The sequence below is a fragment of the Dysidea avara genome, chromosome 2 (genome assembly GCF_963678975.1).
Source record: "Dysidea avara chromosome 2, odDysAvar1.4, whole genome shotgun sequence".
NCBI lineage: Eukaryota > Metazoa > Porifera > Demospongiae > Dictyoceratida > Dysideidae > Dysidea > Dysidea avara.
The window spans coordinates 2,275,110-2,300,518 of record NC_089273.1 but is presented as its reverse complement, the minus strand read 5'-3'; the positions used below and the strand labels follow the sequence as shown (position 1 = coordinate 2,300,518).

General features: G+C 36.3%; 1 protein-coding gene across 3 annotated transcripts in view; it reads left to right on the top strand.

Moving 5' to 3' along the window:
• LOC136246433 (TNF receptor-associated factor 5-like) overlaps positions 1-25,025 on the top strand; it is a 37,707-nt gene extending 12,682 nt beyond the window's left edge. For all 3 annotated transcript variants that reach the window (XM_066037871.1, XM_066037874.1, XM_066037873.1), the window contains exons 4-6: positions 11,396-11,518; positions 12,513-12,549; positions 24,055-25,025. In XM_066037871.1, coding sequence (XP_065893943.1) covers positions 11,396-11,518; positions 12,513-12,549; positions 24,055-24,857 — 963 coding nt within the window. In that variant the 3' untranslated portion in view covers positions 24,858-25,025. The remainder of the gene's footprint in view (positions 1-11,395; positions 11,519-12,512; positions 12,550-24,054) is intronic.
• The last annotated feature ends 384 nt before the right edge of the window (positions 25,026-25,409 follow it).

Below are 25,409 nucleotides of genomic sequence, written 5' to 3'. Positions count from 1 at the left end.
GTATCAGCTGATAACAGGCTTAAATTGTTGGGAGAATAATAGGGTGCTGACTGGACAGTTACAATGTACAAGAAAACACACGTAACAGTACAAGATAATATAGAAACAACACACTTAGCAACTGACACACCTGTAAGCTCATGCATAGTTTTGCTCAATAATGCCCTGAACCAAAAATCAGGACTGTCAAACAAGTTGTTAACATTTTGTATAAACATACTACTAGTTTGCCTTCTTGTCTAGGTCCTGGTGGAGCCATTTCTAAGAAATAATGTTTCTAGTGCTTGTGACATGAATTTAAAATTTTATTTTGTGACCACAGTGTCTTGTTTAAAACCACTTCGTTGCCATATTTCAGCAACTACACACATTATTCTTCTTGTCAGTCCCTCACAAGTGATGTTCTTCAAACCTTAGAATCATCATGGTTCTTCATTGGTCTGAGTTTTGGTTCATAGTTTTAACTATTTGGCATGGGGATAACTCATACTTCTATGACAACATTTGAATTCCATTTCAATTAATGAGAAGTTAAGAATGCATAAATATTTAGTAACGTTGGATTAAGAACAAGTTGATGTAATGCTACTTCTAAAAACCAGGTGCTGATGCAGTTAATACTATCCCATTCTAACCATATAGTAATCAACCATGTATATATTTGTACTATATATTCATGCTACTGTTATTATTAATTCAGCTAGACAATTAGATTTGTAATTACTGTCACAGTAATTTAGCACATTTCATAATTCATGAATTATTGTGTAATGCGGTAATTATGTTGCTCTACACTGTTAGCTAAGGAAGCGTAACTATAACAAACCACTTTAAACAGCAAATTATGTACAAAAGTATCTTCTTAACTGTTTTATAGTGTGTCTATCATGTTTTCTCACACAAATTGTTTAGAGAAAGCCTCGAGGATTCCTATCATTTTTGTTCTCGTAAGTATGGGTAACACCCCATTTCTACCCAAAGGATACACTATCTCTGGTATCCTAAGAGGCCTTTAATGTTGTTTTAAAGATGTTAAACATCTATAACACTGAAAGGGAAGACCATTCACCAAGTATATGAATAGTCGCCATACTTGTTTTTCAGACCACCGAGAAGAAACCAACTTAGAGCAAAGTTTACCTGTGCGGAAATTTAAACAGACTTCATTTCGCCTTCACTTCTTATGTGCAAGCTGCTATTACCATTTATGATTTTGCTCACGTTGGTGCATACGGACAAACATAGGTAGATAGGTACACACGCAAGCACGCACGCACGAATGCACGCAAGAACGCACGCATGTACGCACGCACACACGCACACACATACACACACATAACACACACACACTTTTCTGAAAACAATTTCAGTAAACCAGGGGTGCACCCAACCTGGTTTAAAAAATCAAAACCCCAAATCATGAAAAAAAATGATATATAGTGTACACATGATCCTGTGAACTTAAACAATATGTTTTTGGTTGTGCAATAATACATAATTAATTTATTGTAATTCTTGGACTTAGTAATTCAAGAATTTTTTGATTGTGCCTTGTTATAAACAAACCACTCATTATGCATACATGTATCTTCTATAGTTTAACTATGTCGTTTTTTTCTCACAAATTCTCTAGACAAAGCCCCAAAGCTGCTCTTAATTTTTTTTCATGTACATAGGGATATGCCCCCTTTTAGCCACTGTAAGGGATAGGGTAGTTTACAACCTGCACCATTGTTTTTCAGTTGATAAATGCCTATAAAACCTGAAGGGAAAGTAATTCACAAAGTCCGAGGAGAGTCACCACGCCTGTATTTCAGACTGCCAAAAACAGTCACCTCAGAGCAAAGTTTACCTATGCGGAAGTTTAATACAGACTTCATTTTGCTTTTACCTCTTATGTAAAATCTGTTTTATCATTTAGCACATATAAAATATTACATCTTTATTGCCAAGCAACAGATGATCAGCTCTAAAAGCTGATCAAGAGACGTGTCCATCCATGCAGGTCAGTAGGTCATATTCTTATGAGGCACTTTTGTAAAGCCATGGTTATGCAGCATGCTATTTCTATTGGATTGTGTTTGTACTATTATAATGAAATATTGGCACCTTCAGAAGAGCAACTAAAACAGTTTGTGTTATCATAATTCAGTGGCAGGTCTAGGATTTTTAAAAGGGAGTTTCTGAAAGTTAGTGTAGCTGAATAAAGCATTTGATGACATTTCTCCAGAAAATGTTGCAATTTAGAAGCTCTAAGATCAGAATTTAGGCTACTTTTAGTTAGTAATTACAATAAATCCAATGCTTTAAACTGTAAGTACTATAGCTAACTATAGGCAATTGGTGACTATAAGCTGTAGCTTTGATTACTTGACTGCTCCATTAGACTACCTCGGTCGTTTTTAATGCAGTGGGAAATGAAAAGTGAAGTGTTGCTAAGGATTTAATAGCTATAAATGGTTTCAGTTAAGTGCAGCTGTATGCATGCTACTGAAATGCAGTGGTATATAGCTGTTTGATATGATAAATTGTCAGTACAGCAATGTGTATGTATTTAGACTGCCACCGAGCTAAATTTAAAAGGGGATTTCTTTTGAAACCCCAGAAACCCATCATATAGATCCACCACTGTAATTTGAAAGATATTCTGACTGCACCTGTAATTTTGGAATAAATTCATGTTATGTAAGACCAAAAGACCAAGTTTGTAATTACTATCATAGCTTCTATATAGATCAGCTAGAAATGGTTTAATAGTTTTAAAGATTTCAAATATTACTTTCCTTTATAGTTAAAATAGGCTGTTTTCGCTTTAAAATTTTCTCAATCATTATTGGTTCATGGTGTGTGTATTTGCTATGGTTTGGCTGCAAGACCACAAAATTAATGGTTCTAGAAAGTTAATATAAATCAATAAGTTATGATAGGCAGTGGAATTTTGTGGTCTGTTGCTGTTGTATGTGGTGTAAACCTCCAATACTCACTCTTGACCAGGCCATGCGAAGGATTGTACAATAATAAAGTATCCTAGTACAATGCGATGTAACCATCTGTACAAAATTACTGCAGTTACTGTTTTTTGGACTCATGGATAATAATCCATTAACTCAGTAGGTGGCATGGCTACTATACAAAGTACAGTAGGGCATTGATGGGGCAAACACTTGCTACTATTCATTTACACCATCCATGTTACATGTAACGTGCATAACAATGGCCAACAGTACACTGCATTTCTACCCCAGTCAACCCTCCAGTCTGCCGGTTTATACCATTAGTTTTTAGAAAAGGTGCTTTAAAGTGTCTTGTAAGTGAAATGGAGATCTGCGGAGTTAGCTAGTATGCAAAGAATGTACCATATATGCACGTACAAATTTTTTAATATTTACCCATTCATATACATGCCTGATAACCAGAATAAAAAAGGCCATGTGGGTATGATTTACAATCTCAAGATCTATACACAGTAAGTAGATTTGTACCTGTTGTGCCAGCTTAACTAATTTAAAATAATCATTTTTTATGAGAATACTGCAATAAGCCATTTACAGACATAGTTTTGGAATTATTGGGCATCCAAGTGAATAATCAGTGGAATTTGATGGCTATCTCTTTTTAATATGATTAAACTGAAAGTTGAACCAGAATTATTAACTATGAATATAGACGGAAAAGTTTCTAAAAGATCAACATACACTAAGAGAACATTCGAATACTATAATGGAGCAAGTCATGCTATGTCATGTTAAAATCTGCTATCATTAATTGAAACCAAACACGTGATCACCTCTCATTCTGAGCCTTGTATATCTTATACCACTGCAAGTCACTGAGCACATTATTGTCTAAGTCTCTATTATGTACATAAATGCTCTAGTCTGCTGTAATATATAGGAACTTACCTAAATGCTAATATTTGACCTCTTTGGTTTTTTGACCTGTTTGGTTTTTAATCAGAAACTTGCAAATGTGCAGTGAGAACAGGAAGGTCATTACCATTATCCGTTATCTCTAGTACTCTCAACAGTGTGGCTAGCTATAATAGTCCAGGTTAATGTAGCTACGTATAGTCACACTTTAGTTCAACTTCTTTAATATCTTGTGAAGACCAATATCAAAGAGTCCACTACACATTTCTTCCAATTCAATGAGAATATTTTGGTTACAATACACAAGGTGGCTACTCTATGTATGCAGCAATCTTGAAAACTGAAATACACGTGCTCAAGAATTTACTGTTTAGACAAGTAGTAGAGCAGCATAGTGCGATAGTTGTGTACTTTTTGATACAATTATGAAACTTTCCATATAAGTTGTGACATAATTTTTTTGATATAATGCCATTGCATATTTGACCTTTGGTGACCTTCACAACCATTTTTGTATTGAAAATTGACTTTATCTCCCTGAGGTATCATTTTGCACAGTTTCAAATTAATTGTGTTGCTAAAATGGACTGCTCGGCTTTTATTTGAAGTCAATAGGTGATTGCATTCCAAAGTTATGATCATTAATATTAGCCATGAAATTCTATGAATTACTTGCTCATTAGTAATTTACACCCCAAGGGCAAAGAATTTTTTTTAAATGATGATAATTTGTAGTGGAATGAGATATTAACTTCAAATCAAAGTCAATAACAGTTCTTAGATTAACACCTGTAATTTAATACCATGTATTAACAGTGTAAAATAATGCCTCAGGGAGATAACGACAAAATAATAATATTACTAATTTTCAATGAAAAATGGCTATAAAGGTAACCAAAGGTCAAATCCATGATGGCTCTATATTAAAATAAAATGTCATGAGTAGTACAATTTGTGTAGAAAGTTTCACAATATTATTGTATCACAAAGTGCACAAAATGCTTATTTTTTGGTGCTGTACACTCTACTAATTTTAATGGTTCAATCTTAAATAATGGCGAAATACAAGCAGCAGTGGCATGTAGGCTCTGATGAAATAACAGAAAATCATTGAAATAATGTGACCAGGCCTGCGAAAATAGGGAATGTGAACACATACAGGTAGGCCTGCATCAAATATGCCAGCATAATAAAAAGCATAATAGGCTGAAGTATTATACCAGCATAATGCTGGCATATTAGGTTGATGTTTCAAACTATGGAGCTTAATTCCATGAAAATAGATCGATACTCCCTAATAGAGTAGTCAGTGAAAACTGCAAACTGCAATAGAGCACTCAAATGCATTGTACATAACACCTTAGATCAATACTCTCTAATAGAGTAGTCAGTGAAAACTGCAAACTGCAATAGAGCACTCAAATGCATTGTACATAACACCTTAGATCAATACTCTCTAATAGAGTAGTCAGTGAAAACTGCAAACTGTAATAGAGCACTCAAAATCATTGTACATAACACCTTAGATCGATACTCTCTAATAAAACAGCCACTTCATAGTAACATACTCTAATAGAGCATTCACTGATTAAAATTTTCATGACTAATGTTGCTAACCTAGGAGCATAATGCAAGCATAATGGGAACACCTGAAAAGTGTAATAGGTGAAAATTTTTGGGAAATTCCTGAAAGGATCTGGGCAAAATTTTGAGCATATTTTAATCAGGCCTACATACAGGGTAAATCTCGATGCTAGAACAGATTATCTGTATTATGTAACTTGCAGTATATAGCCAGTTTAATGCTGAATTGACATTGAAAATTGTGTGGCTATAGCTTAGTGACATAAAAAGTTAAAACATAGGAAACTTTATGTGTCCACAAGCCGTATTTTTGCAAGACTTATCACAAACAATACTTTGCTTCACTACATGAAGATAGTCTAACTAACTTTGTTTCAACTAGTTGTGGCTGGAAAGCTAATTAGCTGATGTTTATGTCAAAATATGCTTCTTATATGCCCATAAATTACTTCTGGAGAAATTTATCAGAATGGAGTCTTGAGAACTGAAACAACTAGCTCCAGTATTGATGGGTATTAATTAAACACGTGGAAATAGTACTGTAGGTTAGATACTGTGTGACAATATAAGGGAGACATTTTTCAGAAGTACCGGAAGGAGTTATCAATATATAGATGTGACCAGATTTGTGACGGAATTTTGGATATCACCCATAGGGGTGCGTGACACCAAAAATATTTGTGACTGGATTTTGGAAAAGGAGTCTTAATGTCACATTTTACAAATGGAATATTTATGATTAAAATAAGACATTACAAGCATCTACTCAGCTTTACAATGATTAGATCAGTAGTGAGCACCCTAAATTACACAAAATCCTTTAAATATTGTACTAGGTGCATAAGTGTTTTAGTGGTGACTCATATAAGTGTGGATTTCTGTGTATTTCAAGTGTGCATTAAGACTGATTTTCCAAAATTGGGTCACATTTAATGATCAAATCACAAACTTTATAGTGCAAATTTACTTGTTATTGGTTGTAAGTCATTGTCAATACATTACATTACAAGAAAAGTCTTGAAATTATTTAAAACTGTCCCCTGCTCTTATTAGTAACCCACTAAACATGAAAATTCTAATTATTTCACGAGTGCCCATATGGGCAATTTTCCAAAATTCTGTCACATTTGTGGCTAAACATTTTACATGTGAGTAAACAACATGTTGTAACAGTTGTCACCTTACACCGATTAAGCTGCTGTTTCTATCAAACTATAGCCAGTTACTGAAGTTACACTCATGGAAAATTTCAGACAGTTATATGTTGTGAGACCAAAATTATGAAGTCTCAAAATATGGGTCAAATTTTGTGCATGAAAAATTGCATTTTGCAAATCCAGTCACAAATTTCAAGCATAGTAGGCCCAAGCCTATGTAGTCATAAGGATAGATGAATGGATGGATGATGCATTTAGTGCATATGTATGCATTGTGCACCCAGTGTGATCCAGTACCGTTGGATTACAATGGCAACAGAAAATTGTTGGTAGCATTTTTTATCAAGAATGTATGCTTGCCATACCATTAACATGTCTACTGCAAGCACAAAATTAACAAGGTTTGAGATTTTTACTGTAAGACATTACTTTGTCCCGACTGATACCTTTTGGCGTAAAGCAATATGTATGATGCACTCAGCATGGACTTGCCTTTGTCCTCCTTTATGTTTCATATCGTTTTACTAACAATGAACGTTATGGTAGTGCACCAATTGTTTGTGCTCCTATTTCAAAAGAATATTGTCCATGATTTTAGCATCACTCCTCCAGCAGTTGAAGTAAACAGATTGGTTGTAGAGTACATGTAGCTTCATGTATTGTTAGTGTGTAGGTCAGTGAAAAGGGAAGCTCATAGTCAAAAACTATATGAAATGACTGTATTTCTTATTAATAACTATTATAGAAGTGTACGTTGTAAGGTACAATTGTAGTCTCATACATCTGGCACTATTCTATCCTTTGATGTAGTTTTATAGTAGTTCACTAGTGATGAATAAAGTCTACAAAAAGTATAACAAATACTAAGGAATTTTACAGGCTAGAAGGAATAGTTACAATAATAAAGTCAACAAGGGGAATCATAAACTAAAGTACAAATTTAATCCTTACTTTAGTCATGCTTATCATATGGGCTAATCCAGGAATTACATTTACACTTCAGCTGATAACTCACCTCAGAGGTGGATCCAGGGTTTGACAAGAGGGATGCACCATAATCAGGGTAGTAGGTATAGTAGCTTTATAAGCTGTACCTAGATGAGTTAAGTGCTTTACATATTTCAGGACTGAAACTTTTGGTTAAAATTTTTGAAATTTTTCAATCTTTCTAAATGTTGTACATTGATCAATAGGTGCATGTAGAGATCAGTGTCAGTCACAAGTTGCACTATAGAATCTAATGTAAATTGTCATATTACACGTAAAGGACTGAGCCACAAAAAAAATCCTTGCAGGTTACACAGCTAGGTGTGCCCATCGGTTGGTGTTACAGTGTTCATACTCAGTGGAGGATTCTAAATATTGTTACACACAGTGAGTCTGACTATTTTATTAGACTATTTTACTGACTGCTCTATTAGAGTATCTCCATCTTGTGTATAGATTATTTTGAGTGAGGGGGACACATGCCTCTTGTGTCTCTCCTCTGGATTTGCCACTGCACCTTGTTTAAGCACTTTTCATTGCAATAAGCCATTACTAATAAACAGCTTGTAAAATTTTCAAATGTTTCCTTAACATTGTAATACAGTGCAATAGTACTGGTACATAAACAAAAATAGATTTCAATATATAATTCAGATTTTTCTCATAAATTACACTCAAAGTTTTATTTCTTTAATAAAGACCTGTAGTAGTGTGTATTCTTTGCATACTTGTTGAAATAGTTTTTTGTTGCAGGCAACAAATTGAATGTGCATATTGTAAACACCAAGTATTCTCACTGTAGTCAAGACATTCTACGCACCTGGTGCATGTTAAACTGTACAGTACTTCTACCTTAACACATATCTGATTGTAGACATCACACTTTAATACAGCTAAACCACAATGAAATAAAGGTTTAATTTATTGCTATGAACTAGTTACATTTTTGGTGCTTCCAGCTAGTGTGTGTACTGTGCATCTGATTATGGAAATCATTCCTCCCCCACCCCCAACATTATTAGAATTATCTTTAATAAGTAGTAGTAGCTGCACTGCTCTCAATGATCAATGATAATATAGTTATATTGACCAGTAGTAGCTACATACTATCACAACTACTCTCAATGATCAATGATAATATAGTTATATTGACCAGTAGTAGCTACATACTATCACAACTACTCTCAATGATCAATGATAATATAGTTATGTACCACTCTGCGTGGGCAGTTCAAAGGCACCGCAAGTGCCATAATTTGTATATTGCACTGCTGCAGACCGCAGCGAGTGCATTATAACTTATAACGCACTGGTTGCGGTTTTGTAGACCACAACGAGTGCATTATAAGTTATAATGCACCGACCGCAGTGCAATATACAGATATTGCACTGGCTGCGGTTTTGTGCAACATAGCACAAGTGCCGGTGGTGAAGACCACTACGACACCTCACCTAATAGGTGGAAAGACACTTCACCGATCACTCGAATTCTTTTATAGCCTGACATGTAAAGGTCGATTGTGGGCCATAACGTCACCAATACGTATAATGTTTACAAGCAGCCAATGGCGATCGAAAAAGCCAACGCGGGTGGTCACAACTCTAGTCTACATATATATAAACGTACTTATACACCTTACTAGTCTGGTGCCATCTTAGCCCAGATTAAACTGTAGTCCACTTCGACAATGACTCAATAAAACAAATATATTCTAAATAATACTAACTTTTAAGTTCGATTGTGGGAACTAGTTTTGTCATGCCACCAGATTCAAGTTTAGCCAGTGTGAATGGTAAGAATTAGACTAGTATCGTTTAGTAGTTGGGTTTTGTTTACTTAAAACCTCTATTTAGCTACTTTTTTTCGCTCGAGGGAATCACTATGGCGATTAGTCTGGCGCTTAGTCTATATGGCGATTGAGTGATCACGCTGGCATGTTGAGCACTACATAATGAGAGTCGAACAGCGAATGCAGGTTAGTGATATAACCCATAGCGTACTAGCTTTCAATATCTCAGGTGGCTGCAGTACTGCAGGGGGAACGTCATCGCAACGTCCGGCTTGGTTACCCACAATCGATGTTAGAAACCTGGCCTTTATAACTGTTACAGCTGTCTTGTGAGACTCTCCCCACCTATTAGGTGAGTAGTACATAACAGTTATACAACGTGCACTCGTGCTCTGCTTGTATAAATGCACTTGCCTTTGGGCCTAACGGCCCTCAGGCTCATGCGTTTATATCAGGCAGAGCACTCGTGGCCGTTGTATAACTATATAATATTGACCAGTAGTAGCTACATACTATCACAACTACTCTCAATGATCAATGATAATATAGTTATATTGACCAGTAGTAGCTACATACTATCCCAACTACTCTCAATGATCAATGATTATAGTTATATTGACCAGTGGTAGCTACATACTATCACAACTACTCTCAATGATCAATGATAATATAGTTATATTGACCAGTAGTAGCTACATACTATCACAACTACTCTCAATGATCAATGATAATATAGTTATATTGACCAGTAGTAGCTACATACTATCACAACTACTCTCAATGATCAATGATAATATAGTTATATTGACCAGTAGTAGCTATACTGATTTTCCTGATTGCATTTGCTACTGTGATCATCAATCTCTTTGAGAGATATTTTGACATGATTAACTGCTGGTTAACTAAATTCTATATGAAAGTTATGTACCAATACATCAGATGCCTCTAGACTTATGACCTTATACTGTTTTTCAATTAAGAATTATTGTAATGACATTACATGCATTACAAGTCAAGCTCCTGGAGTACTTTATAGTAGTAGATATTATTATAATATAGATAGCAATATTTGTTGACTGTACAGTAATCCACAGTCTTGTTGTGCATGGCATCCAACCAATATTCTGCAGCACAACACATTTAGTGGATCCTATACAGTAGAATTAATAGATGACTTATGAAAAATTCAATACTCATGGTTACTGTTGCTTGTTTATCACATTAACTATTTGATATATCAAAACATAAGTAAAATTAACCGATACTTTAAAGTTTTCCAATATTATTATGCATCAAATAATAATATACGCAGCAGCTTAAAAAGGTAAGTTACGTTATTCACCATAACTCTTGTTCTGAAGGCAGTATCAATTTTGTTCAGCTGCCATTACACATGCATAAGCCTCCTCTATCCAATGATATCAAAATTTAATTGATGCCAAAGTGTTTACAGGTTGCAAATTTACAATAAATGGTAGTAAGTAGCAACTTACTGTGATTCAACACAAAATCAATTGGAGAGTCAATCATGAAGTATGCGTTCTAATCAAAATAATAGTGGCATCACACCATAACCATGATATCGATGATCAAGAATTTTGTTCGGCCTGAATTGGACAGAGCAATTCATAAGGAGTTGGATGGTACTAAAGTTAATGATATTAAATGATCATGTCTAGTGCTTGCAAAAATTGAAAATATGAAACAATGCAAAATGTATGGAGTTTGTATTGGAGAAATTGAAGAAGTGGTCCATCCAGCATGAGATTTTTCAGACAATCTGAGTTTAATTAATCAGTCCAATTCATGATCTAAGAACAAAAAAACAAAGGACACTGGTAATACACAGTACTGCTAATAAAATTATTACTGGCAATATCATTTTTGCCATTCTGACGTTACAATAGCATGTTTTGATATGACCACACAAATCAGTAACTGAATTGATGTTATCTCTTAGTTATGATGTGTTTGGTTTTGCAATAACCTTCTCATTTTACTAATGTAGATACTAGGTAAAGGTGGTTGGACCAAAAAGACACCACTAGAAAGAGCAGTTGATGACAACAAGGTGGACATTATCTACTGTATGATCAAAGAGTTCAATAAAGATGTTTCCAGTGTTGATCAGGTATAAACAGTAGTAGTCCTTATTACATCATCATGTAGCTACATAATTATACTGATTGTAGTATGTGTGTGATGTTCCTATGTAACTACCTGTTATTCCATCATGTATACTTGAACTAACTTAATATCCTATGATATGTATGTATATAATATGTAAAAGCTAACAGCTACAGTTCTATGATATGTCACACAGTGACCCCAAAATAGTTTATTCCATTCCATTCTGTGGATTACTTGAGGCCTCATTAATAACTGAAAATGATAAACTTCATTTCTACTGCATTATAATAAGTGCCTATTAAGAATATATTATGATGTACAAACTATTTCTACTACTCTCACTTCTACTGCATTTGCTTATGTTGCATGAACCAGTAAATATTATGGTGTGTTGATGTGAGCTTTGTTTCATTGTGTATTGAAGCGACTAAAACATGCATAAAGTTTTGTGTGACATACGTACATAGTTATTCCAGTACAAAACAGAATTTTGTGCAAAAGACTCATTAGCTCAGTTAGGCATGCTTAATGTTTAACACTAAGCAGATTTAGGTATTTTTATATGTTGTGTTTAATAATTATAAAATATTGGTGGTGCTGTGACAGAAATTTATCTGCTCAGCTTGAACATTTTAATTGCACAAAGTAGAGAAGGAAACTAGCTTTGTAGTATTAGTTTTACTGTACTCCGTGTTATTATTATCAATGTGGTCATGGAGGTATTATAGTTATGAGATGGCTCAGACAGAAGAGGATAGAAGACAACTGATGTGTGAATTGTGATTTGATAGTGGCAAATCACTGCTGAATTGTAAAAGACAGTTTTGACCTAAATATGACAGGCTCTTTCATGATAATTTTTAAGCACTGCAATATCTAGATTGTTAATATAGTTACTGTATGTTCACAAGTATCAGTTTGTGGTAGTTACAGATGTAGTGAAAGTGTTTTGCGTTAAAAGTGTTTAGGGTGTACACTATTCTACTACATTGCAGGCATACCAAAAGAAAGTCCGGGAAGTGATATCTCAAGGTAATGCAATGGAAAACACTTAAGTAATGGTTATGTTATTCATGTACTCACATAATTATCTGTGTATTGATTTATGTAATTAGTTAAGAATGGGTGAACATACACATATAAAAATAAACAATATTTATCAATGATAGCTACCGAATAGCCAAATGGTAGCAATGTCCATTGTACAGAGATTTGCCTAACCATGATTATGAAGAACAAAATGCATTTGTATACATATGTGACTAGGACTGTAAATTGAACTGGGCATGTGGGCAGAAAAATTCATCCTATCGTAGAATGACTATCAGTAAGATGTGCCTTTTGGGATACTAAACGAGTTCTTGCCCACTGTGTCCTGCTTTTTCTGTTATCTTCAATCAAGCTGGTCATCTTCTTCTTGATGCTTGGAAACCGTACCAAGACATAAACTTTTGATATCAGCACTTTCTATACTACAGTAGCTAGGAGCCACAAATTCATTTAAGGGCTCACACTGTTTTAAGAGATAATAGTTGGTAGACAGTTGGTCGACTGTATTTATAGCAATTGATTATAAAATACATGCCTCTTATTTGTAGCACAGTGAAAAACAAGATATGATAACCACATTCCTTATAAATATTGATTATAGTCCAATTGGCTGAGGCCCACTCCAGATATTCTAATAAAACAGTCACCCTAATATGTGACTGGATTTAGCAAAATCAACCATATGGGCGCAAGACCCAAAAATGAGATAACAGCAGCATGAAGTTGCTGCACTATCAGGCTAATAATTTCCATATCAAGTTCTCCTTCAACTTGTCGGGTCTGCTTTTGGTAGACTGTTTTCTGACGGCCTGTATATCCATGCCAGACTTCTGTACAGGTCTGTGAACAACAGGTATGTGCTGTGGGGGGTTCACACACTCTGGACAGACAAACAGGGAGCTGAATGTGTAATGTATGTCTGTTGTTTTTTGAGATTTCAGTATATTTCAGGGCTGTTTTGTGGTCTGGTGCCTCCAATTACCATCCTCATCCATTTTTTAGTCTATCTCTTGCCCACCCTACCACCCCCCACCCTCCACCCCTTTTTGAGGACTTGTGATACAACAACACAGATGAAAAACCTATCTAAAATGATAGGAAACTCTACCAGGATTATCCTGGCCACCAGGTGCTCTTAAAAGTTGTGAATTGCTTCATCTGTGGTGAAAAATCCATACATGTAGCTGCCAGGCTGGTGAGTAACAATATTTTAAATTATTAAAATACATTTTCTCTGAATCAACAATGCACCCATAAAGGTGATTTTCCAAATTCCAGTCACAAATAATAGCCATTTTGATATTCTAAAAGAACAGTTACATGTGTATTGTAGCTTAGCTATGTCAAAAAATGCTAAACAAACTGTATATAAAAATTAATAGGATCCGCAATGTGAAATTTCTACTTTTGAAAATCTATTGTCAAATCACTTACAAATGTTATACAAATTGGCCAGTATGTTTTTACAAATGCTGTGAACTCCACAAAGGAAATGTCTTTTCAAGTTGTGATACAAACTCTCAACCTTTCTTACTCTAAACCTAAATAGTAATTGGTTGCATTGTCAGGAAAAATTTCTAGCTGCAGCATTTCAAGAACAAAATGTGCACTGAAAAAAGTTTCGATGCTGCAAGAGCATACAGCAGTATCTCTCCCAGATCAACTGACTTTGCTACCACACCAAATTTCAAAATTGTTTGCCATCTGGCTGAACTTACCAGCATTCAAAAATCTGTAAAAATGTTGATGTTGTCAATGCATGTATGGCAACTTTTGGAAGCCCAATGTGCTAATTTGCTTCTCAAAACCCTTACTATACCCATGGTTAGCCACCTTATTCCATAGGCCTGGTCTGGCAGTTTTCCTAGCAAGCTTAAAATCTGCAGAACACTGATCTTGATCAATCTTCACCACATATGAGAATTTTAGCATATAACATGTGATACTTTTACCTTTGCTGTACCCTGAATTAGTTACATTCATCTGCAGGCCAGCTCTGGTGGCTCTGGTAGTGAGGTTAAAATCTGTCAAAATAATGTTGATTTCACTGGGCATATATAGGAACTAGTACAAGTCAAGTATGTTGGGCTGACATACAAATTCTTGCTGGATCCTTCAGTTGCTTTCATCTGTATAGGGCTGATCTACATGGCATTGTTTTTTAGTCTCTTGACAATGCCAGAACACAGAAAGTAGGCACCACTTACTGTGTATCATACAATATGGTAGTGCTGTATAATTATTAGGGATTATGAAGAACTGGACTTTCCCATCCAAAAACATCACCCTGAAATTTTAACCAGCTTCCATTTTCCTTTCATGACAGTTTGGCAGGCCATAAAAGTCTTCAGACCAAACCTAAGCCCTTTCAAAAAATTCTACTAAACAGATTATTTACTGATGAGACTGACTAACTGATGCCTCCTGCCAAGCAGAATCCAACAATGGATAAGGCTATGGGCCTGTTTCTTCACTGTTTGACATTGCTTCATCATGAGATGTGGCTTTTTGCCAACTGCATTATGTACAATACACACATTATGAACTTGCCATTGTCCTCCTTTGTGTTTCAGTTATTTTTGCTGACAACACAAGGTGTCAATTTGCGATACCGTATAGCTGGTAATTTTCAATAGGTTTTTATTTTGGGATATTTTGAAGAGGCCTTTCTCTTTGAAAATAAATTCCCACATCTGGTTGTTCTTCGAAAATAAATTCCCACAAGTGAAAGCAACGATCCAACTTTTGGCAATTCGCTTGTGTATTCCTCGAATATTAGCTCAGTATTACTGATGTAAACTGTATTATTGCTGTGCCAATAACCAGAAAACAAGTAATCCAGAATTGGAATTGATGCTGTCGGCTCTTTATGGTAGATAGCTAGCTTCTAGCTATGATTAAGTGCGATCAAGCCAATGAATTTACTTCACTTGAGGCTTTTTCAGTCTTCTCTCCAGTGCACAGGGATGGGGATTGTTCCATCAGTAAATTAGTTTTTGGCAAACATTTACGTATCTTCATAATTTGTGACACAAATTTCTGTTTATTTCAAATCCATCTACACTTCGAATTGTGCACTCTGCTTCAAAATTAAAATGCTTCAAAATTCAGATTTTGCATCTTGTGCAAAATTTTCTGTTTTGAAAATAACCCACTATACGATAGCATGGTGTGGCTTACCTGTGCCTGTGTTGGCTGAGGCATTGGCTTATGCTTATCACCCACATTTTCTGTAGTGACTGGATAGATTACAGAGACACTTCTCATACTGTTCTCAGTCTGTATCACTGTGTACGGGTGGATTATAGCCAAAAGCAAAGCATAATGTCAATCTCCCTTACATTACACAATTGATTGTTTGGGCACGCATTCACAAGCAAAATTACTATGTGGCATTTCTGGTGCTATTCTTTCTTTTAATGTGGCATATGCTTGTCCATTTGTCATAATTAATTATGTTATGAAAGAAAAGTAGAAATTTTAAGTTTGATTAGGGATCAAAGAAAAAGTTGTGAAACAAGGGAATAGCTGAAAATGGTGAAACAAGGAAGGTTGCCTATACCTGCAGATATACTAGTGGACATTAAATTGTAATCCCTAATTCAGTAATGGTTATGGACTGAAGTTTAGGGATTGAATGTCTATATACTAGTATATCTGCAGATATATGCAGCCTTCACAACTTTATATATAGCTATTCCCATGTTTCACTACTTTTCTTTTCTTTGATCCCATTTCAACTTAAAAATTTTAATTTTCCTTCTACTTGTTTTATTACATAGAACTTGTTAATTGCATGAAAGAATCACAAAAATACATAGAAATCAATTACAATTAATTAAAAATACCAATTGGACTTAGAATTGTTTTAAATATCAAGACACACGGTAGTGTGTCGTGCGGCCCAAGAAGCCAGCGTGCCACCCGTGAGTATATTAACAGGAAGAAAGAAAACGCAATTTGCACACCTATGTAGCTCTGTGATCCCTTATCCGATTGGAACCAAATTTGCTAGAGAGGTGCCGGCCAGTAAGGGGAGTCTACACACCAACTTTGAAGAAAATCGCTCCAGCCATTTCCGAGATACGAGCGAACAAAATTTCGTTTTAATTTCTTCGTTTTTTTCTTCTTCTACTTCTTCATTTCTCACATTCGCAAAATCCGCCATAAAACACGAATTCGTGCTCGGATCGGGCTGAAATTTGGCACACGTAAAGGGCTCATTAAGGCGGATCTGTGTACCAACTTTGGTAGGAATCCGATGAGCATTCACGGAGTTATGACCGATTATTTGCGTAAAATAAGGTCGAAGGTCTGTCACGCCTACAGGGTAAACTCCTTTGAGGAATCAGTTGAAAATTGATATGTAGATGGAGCAACCATCGTAGGAGTGCCTTTTTGTGGTTTGAAAGGAATCGGCATAAAGACCACGGAGATATGACACAAAACCCGACCTGTGTCAAAATTACGCAATCGATTTTTATGAATAAAAAAACTATTAGTTTTTGTATCTACCAGGCAAACCGCTTAGAGCAATGAGCTGAAAATCAGTATGTAGCTGGAATAATCATCATAGAAAGTCCTTGCAGTAGTACAGAAGAATCGGATTACAAACCACTGAGTTATGATTCGAAAGGCAACTACGTGTAGCAAATGCGAGATCGAGATACTCTAATAGAACAGTCACCCTAATAAAGCATTCAGCTGCATTTATAATTTACTCAATTATAATTTATTACATTGCAAATTATTCTGTAGGGAATTCAGTTACAAACAAGTCACCCTGTAGTCAGATCAGCCTGAAGAAGGTACCTAATAGAGAGTTCAGCTACAAAGAAACCATCATGTAGAGAGTTCAGCTCAAACAAATTGCCCTGTAGAGAGATCAGCTAGAAGAAGTTACCTTGTAGAGAGTTCAGTTACAAAGAAACAATCATGCAAAGTGTTCAGCTACAAACAAATCACCCAGTAGAAAGTTCCACTATGAACAGATCACACTGTAGAGAGTTCAGTTAGAAGCAAGTCATGTTGTAGAGAGATCAGCTAGAAGAAGTAACCTTGTAGAGAGTTCAGCTACAAAGAAACCACCATGTAAGAGAGTTCAGCTGCAAACAAATCACCTGTAGAGAGTTCAGCAGGAACAAGTCACCCTGTACAGAGATCAGCTAGAAAAAAGTCACCCTGTAGAGAATTCAGCTACAAACAAATCACCCAGTAGAAAGATCAGGTAGAAGAAGTTACCTTGTAGAGAGTTCAGCTGCAAACAAATCCACTGTAGAGAGTTCAGCTAGAAACAAGTCACCCTGTAGAGAGATCAGCTAGAAACAAGTTACCCTGTAGAGAGTTCAGCTAGAAGAAGTCACATTGTAGAGAGTTCAGTTACAATGAAACTCCCATGTAGAGAGTTCAGCTGCAAACAAAATCACCCTGTAGAGAACTCAGCTACAAACAAATATGCCCTGTAAAAAGATCAGCTAGAAAACAAGTCACCTTGTAGAGAGTTCAGCTAGAAGAAGTCACATTGTAGAGAATTCAGCTACAAAGAAATCACCTGTAGAGAGATCAGCTAGAAAACAAGTCACCTTGTAGAGAGTTCAGCTAGAAGAAGTCACATTGTAGAGAATTCAGCTACAAAGAAACTACCATGTATAGAGAGTTCAGCTGCAAACAAATCACCCCGTAGAAAGTTCAGCTATGAACAGATCACCCTGCAGAGAGATCAGCTAGAAACAAGTCACCCTGTAGAAAGATCAGCTATAAGAAGTTACCTTGTAGAGAGTTCAGCTACAAAGAAACCAGAGTTCAGCTGCAAAGAAATCACCTGCAGAGAGTTCAGCTAGAAGAAGTCACATTGTAGAGAGTTCAGTTACAATGAAACTCCCATGTAGAGAGTTCAGCTGCAAACAAATCACCCTGTAGAGAACTCAGCTACAAACAAATATGCCCTGTAAAAAGATCAGCTAGAAGAAGTTACCTTGTAGAGAGTTCAGCTACAACAAAACCATCATGTAGAGAGTTCAGCTACAAAGAAATCACCTGTAGAGAGTTCAGCTAGAAACAAGTCACCCTGTAGAGAGATCAGCTAGAAAACAAGTCACCTTGTAGAGAGTTCAGCTAGAAGAAGTCACATTGTAGAGAATTCAGCTACAAAGAAACTACCATGTATAGAGAGTTCAGCTGCAAACAAATCACCCCGTAGAAAGTTCAGCTATGAACAGATCACCCTGCAGAGAGATCAGCTAGAAACAAGTCACCCTGTAGAAAGATCAGCTATAAGAAGTTACCTTGTAGAGAGTTCAGCTACAAAGAAACCAGAGTTCAGCTGCAAAGAAATCACCTGCAGAGAGTTCAGCTAGAAGAAGTCACATTGTAGAGAGTTCAGTTACAATGAAACTCCCATGTAGAGAGTTCAGCTGCAAACAAATCACCCTGTAGAGAACTCAGCTACAAACAAATATGCCCTGTAAAAAGATCAGCTAGAAGAAGTTACCTTGTAGAGAGTTCAGCTACAACAAAACCATCATGTAGAGAGTTCAGCTACAAAGAAATCACCTGTAGAGAGTTCAGCTAGAAACAAGTCACCCTGTAGAGAGATCAGCTAGAAAACAAGTCACCTTGTAGAGAGTTCAGCTAGAAGAAGTCACATTGTAGAGAATTCAGCTACAAAGAAACTACCATGTATAGAGAGTTCAGCTGCAAACAAATCACCCCGTAGAAAGTTCAGCTATGAACAGATCACCCTGCAGAGAGATCAGCTAGAAACAAGTCACCCTATAGAGAGTTCAGCTAGAAGAAATTACCTTGTAGAGAGTTCAGCTACAAAGAAACCACCATGTAGAGAGTTCAGCTGCAAACAAATCACCCAGTAGAAAGTTCAGCTATGAACAGATCACCCTGTTGAGAGTTCAGTTAGAAACAAGTCATCCTGTAGAGATATCACCTAGAAGTATCACCTTGTAGAGAGTTCAGCTACAAACAAATCACCTGTAGAAAGTTCAGCTACAAACAAATCACCCTGTAGAGAGATCAGCTAGAAGAAGTCCCCTTGTAGAGAGTTCAGCTATAAAGAAACCACCATGTAGCGAATTCAGCTGCAAACGAACACCCTGTAGAGAACTCAGCTACAAACAAATCGCCCTGTAGAAAGATTAGCTAGAAGAAGTTACCTTGTAGGGATTTCAGCTACAAACAAATCACCCTGTAGAGAGTTCAGCTACAAAGAAATCATGAAGTAGAGAGTTCAGCTGCAAACAAATCATCCTGTAGAGAGTTCAGCTATGAAAAGATCACCCTGTAGAGAGTTCAGCTAGAAGAAGTCACTTATTAGAGAGTTTAGCTACAAAGCAACCACCATGTAGAGAGTTCAGCTGCAAACACATCACCCTGTAGAGAATTCTGCTACAAACAAATCGCCCTGTAGAGAGACCAGCTAGAAACAAGTCACCCTGTAGACAGATCAGCTAGAAGAAGTTACCTTGTAGAGAGTTCATCAGCTGCAAACAAATCACCCTGTAGAGAATTCAACTACAAACAGATAACCCTGCAGAGGGTTCAGCTAGAGTCAAGTCACCCTGTAGAGAGAATCCTGTAAAGAGTTCATCTACATACAAGCAGATCACCCTGTAGAGAGTTCAGCTACATTTCAAGTCACCCAGTAGAGAAATCAGCTGCAAATTATCCTGTGGGGATTAATTGACATGTAATAAATATATTCTCTCTTTTTATATTATGAACTCTTGATATATGCATTATATATATATAATTTGTACATTTACTGATAAAATCAGAATGAGTTAAAGTATTTATAAAATCTGATTCATCTTTTTCTTTTTCCTGTGGTAAAGAAAAATATATAGGTTAAAAAGCCCCAAAGCTGGCCATAGGCCGGCTTTGGGGTATACAAATACAAAAAGAAGTGAAATCTAATCAAAAACAGCCAAGCTGTAAAAAAAGGAGTGCGGCCCTTGAAAAGGCTATGGTGAAAAAAGATGTGAAATCCAAGGTGGCGGCCAAGAAATGGCTGTGATGGTAGGTTAATGGTAAAAATTTTAATAACAACAATTCAGGTGAATTTTGTGCCAATTGACCAAGCGGCACCAAATTCACCTGAATTGTCGTTATTAAAATTTTTACCATTAACCTACCATCACAGCCATTTCTTGGCCGCCACCTTGGATTTCACATCTTTTTTCACCATAGCCTTTTCAAGGGCCGCACTCCTTTTTTTACAGCTTGGCTGTTTTTGATTAGATTGTACTTAACATGAATGGAAATACCGATTGTGGATTTTGGTAATCATTTGCATTGAGATAGTAAAATTTCTGTTATCTTGACATGAATCATCTCATCTCATAATTTTGGCAAACTTTATATCACCAGAATGTCTAGAGTGCCTCTACACAGTAGTCTGGTTAAAAGTGCATGCCTTTAGGTATTTTAAAGTACTGACATGGTTTTCAATTATCAGCACTTATACCATTATTGTCGTCACTTCGTTAGCCTTACAAAACTTCCCAATGATCTACCACGTTTTGTTAACCATGCCCATTATTCACTAAGCCTGAAGACGTACACACACTTTTTATCAGTATCAATATCATTAGTGTCTACAGTGTCATCATTGTGTACCTGAATGGGTGGAAAGATGCAACAGGGGACACTTTGCAGCTTCCTTCTTTTCACTGTCTCTTATTTTTGTGCTGTTTCTTGCTTTCATTTCTCACTTCCTTCTGCTAATAGTTTAGCAACTTCATCTCTCTTTTTTCTTCTAACAGTTTTCCTCTGCTTTTTCTTCAGATTTTTCAGTTCTCCTATTCATGCTCAAAGATCATTTTAGAACATTCTTCACTTGTAAGTATTCAAGCACCAGTAGCATGCACAGCAGGGGCTTTCTTTCGCTTAATAGGGACATACTGCATCAAGTACTTACTAATGTATGTTAATTCGCCTTCATGATCAGGAGGAATAACATCCGGTACACTTCCACCATTTGCTGAAACTATTGGAGATGATTGGGGAGGTTCTCTAGCACTAGAAGTGTCAGATATCTCATCTCATGTGGTGTGAGAAACATCAACACGATATGGCTCAACTGTTGTGGCAATGTCAAGTGTATTATCTTACACAGTGGGTGACTCATCAATATGATATGGCTCAACAACAGTGGCAATGTAAAATATCTCATCAGGTACAGTGGGTGACACACCAACAACTCAACAGCAGTGGAATGTTCCAAGTCAATGATTTCCTCTTCGTGGCTCAAACTAAATATAGCAGACAGCATGGTATCACCTTGTGTGGCATGAAGACAATTTTTTTGGTCTTGTTGGATGAGTTTCCTTCAGCCATTAAAATACTCTGGATCTGGGATATCATAGTTATTTGCAAAATGCCTATGAAACAGTTAAGTATGTTCTGATGTAAACTCTTTCCTTCTAACACACATCATAGTGCCGTTACTTGCAAACAGCCAACATTTACATTACTGCTACTATTTACACCATAGTTGAAAGCATCAGTATTCAATTGATATATATATATATATAATAGTCAAATCGCACTCCTCCTGAATCCAGAAAGTATATTTTTGGCAATACAGGATTCCTCCATGCTTTATAAAGAAGTAAAGAGAAGTAATCACTCTTCTTTCTGTGCAAGCTTGTGGCTAATGCTCTGCCAATTCTGCTTGAATGACTTGAAGACACAAGAATCCAACAACTGGTTTTCATGAGTTGAGGCACATTTCTGACTGGTAATGTATGCTATAACTATCCAGTACTGAAAGCTAACATGTACTTCCAACAGCATGCTTCAGAAAATGCTTATTCCAAGCAATTCTATATGTCAACCCAGCCTGTACTGCTGAGATCATATTGTGTACCTGGAATTTTCCCCTGGTCCATTCATAATAAGGCCCTTGCATCAAGTGATATGAAAAAATTAATGATGGAATTGCATGTCCCGTAGCACTTACACAAACGATGACAGTCAGCTGGCTCCTATTATCATAGGTTATGCTAAATACCTTCTTCTGACTTCTCCTTGTCCCATACAAGTCTGTGGTCTAACAGTATTCCAGTCTTGTTGACATTATAAGCCTGACTCAGGCTATTCATCAGCTTAATCCCCTGCAGAACATACTTTAACTTTTCAAAATAATCAGTCATCATTGTTTCCTTGTTCATGCAATCCATTCTTATTTTGACTATGGGAACACCTTTACACAATGTCAGATGACTCTGTCTTCCCACAACAGCCATTTGATTCTCTTCTGCTTGATGATAACCTTTGCTTGTCATGCACTACATTTATTGCAATCATCTGTACCTGCTTTCTGTTCTTGTCTTAATTGTGCAGTATTTTCCAGTTCAGTCTCTTTCCCATATGTTATGAATATGATTTTGACCCAGGATTCATACCAGGTCGGTAATTCTATCTTGTAGCATTTGTCTTGGGTGTTTTGCCACTCTCCAGGATGTTTGCCCACCCTTAACAGCATCAATGGTGAAGTGCTTGCTTTCATCTGTCCATTGCTTTCAATTTTGGGGAAGTATTTTGATGGTAGAACGGTTGGTCCTGAAGTAGAGTGTGAGCATGGGTTTTCCTCCATCACTTGATTGGTTCATAAATGACTATATGAGACCAGTGTTTAGGCCATCATTATTAAATTCCTTGTTTCCCATCACAGCTCACATCAACTTTTAGGTAGCCACACCAAATTTTAATTGTTTGATTATAGATTATGTGAATGAACTATTTCGTGATAAAGAAAGCACAGAGTAACCAAGTTGCAAGATAAATGTATTAGCTGTGCATATAAACATAACAAAAGGGTGGAAGTCCCTCCACTCTTCTTCAACAGGGTGCATGAGTGTTACAATCCTGGCAGCTTTCAAGATTGAGATACTCTAATATAGCTGTCAGAGACTGAGATAACTAGGGCCAAGTGTATAATTAATAATCAATAGTCACCTCCCTCCCACATCAGTTTTTAGTTCCATTGGGTGATGGGAAGCAAGCAATATAATATTAATAGTGGCTTATATACCTGATCAGCATTCACGAGTCTTCATATCTTGATGTTGTATTCTACTGGACTCTCCTGGACTCTCCTTAATGTTTCCCTCATCAAATTTCAGATTTAAGTTTGAAAGGAACTCTATAAAATGTTCTTCACTTCATCGTTTATAACACCACCCAGAATTGTTAAAAATAATGACTGCATGCACTAGATGTTTATTTGAGACACAGCATTTATTTTTGTTATGATGCTGTATGCCCTGGCAACCAAATGGGACCAGGCGTTTATGCAAGGCCGGCTGTAATTCAAGGTAATTTGGTAAATAACTTACAACTTTTAGCTAATAGACATTGTACTATTTATGTTCATAAGTAAATAAGCTGTAATTCTGCACACAACAACCTAGCTGTACATTGGTTTATGCAATTATTTAATATTTTCAACATTTTTTGGTACTTCCTTTGTAGTGGATAGAGATGTCACCAAATCTAGCAAATGGCCTGTTGTTGAAAAAGTTGCTAAAGCCTTGTTCACATCTCCTCTGCCTAGTCATTTAGAATGTGAAATCTGTCTTGATGTCCTTGATGATCCAGTTATGACTACTTGTTGCGGTCAAAGCTATTGCAAGGAATGTATTGGGAAAGTACATAACAAGGTTTGCCCTCATTGTCGAGGGAAAATTGAAACTTTCCCAGACAAGAAGAGTGTGAGGTTTATCAATGAGCTTAAAATCTGCTGCCCTTATCACATTGATGATAAGTGTCAATGGAAGGGTGCACCATCAGAGCTACTAAATCATCTGAAAGTTTGCAAGATAAAGCCAATAATGTGTCAACATGGATGTGGTAAACAGCTTGAAAAGAATAACATGATTATTCATGTTGGATGCCTCTGCAGCCTACGTGTGGTCTTCTGTTCTTACTGCTACAAAAAGTTTAAAGATAAAGATTTGGTGAAACACACTGGTGGCTGCCCTAAGATGCCCTTACCTTGTCCTAACAAGTGTCCAGTTACTAAAGTGATTACTCGAGAAGAAATGAAACAACATCTTGAAGTTTGTCCTGACCAGGTTGTTGCATGTAAATATTCTGAGCTTGGATGTCACCAGAATATGAAGCGTAAGGAACTTGATCAGCACATGTCTTCTGTCATGCAAGATCACCTTGATTTGGTTGCCAAGAAAGCGATTAGTGAGGAAAATGCTAGGAAACAACTAGAAAGGGAAGTAGCATCTCTAAAAGCAATAGTGATGAAACTAACAAATAAGTAAAAAAGGAACTACTGTTTACTATTGTTTAGTTGTAGTATTTTTTGTAGGCCAAATAAAGACGTCTTTATTATTTTTATAAGTAGATTTCAGTTGTAATGCTGCTGCTCTGTATGTGCATACTTAATTGACATTTTAATGTGCACACTACACTTGTCACAGATATGGTTTTAGTGGTTACTTCAGCTATTGGAATCAGTCAGCATGGTGCAAATGAGTACATAATGAGCCTGCACAACACCAGAAATGAGACAGATCATGAAGAAACCAGTTGTGCAATGTTTAAAGTTAATTCAAAAACTGAATGTGTTACAGTATAATACTCTCAATAGCAGCTTGACATATTATTTGAAATACGTCAAGCGATTAACCAATAGAATTAGTATTTCACTTGTTTGTCAAGCTCCCTTGACAAAAATCTGTAATACTAATTTGATTGGCTAAAATAATATGGTGTGTTCCTATTGAAAGTAAATGTCCAACTTGACAACTAGAGTTACCATAGTGATAGATACCCATGACATATGGTTGCTTAGCAACGGTTGCTAGATAGCC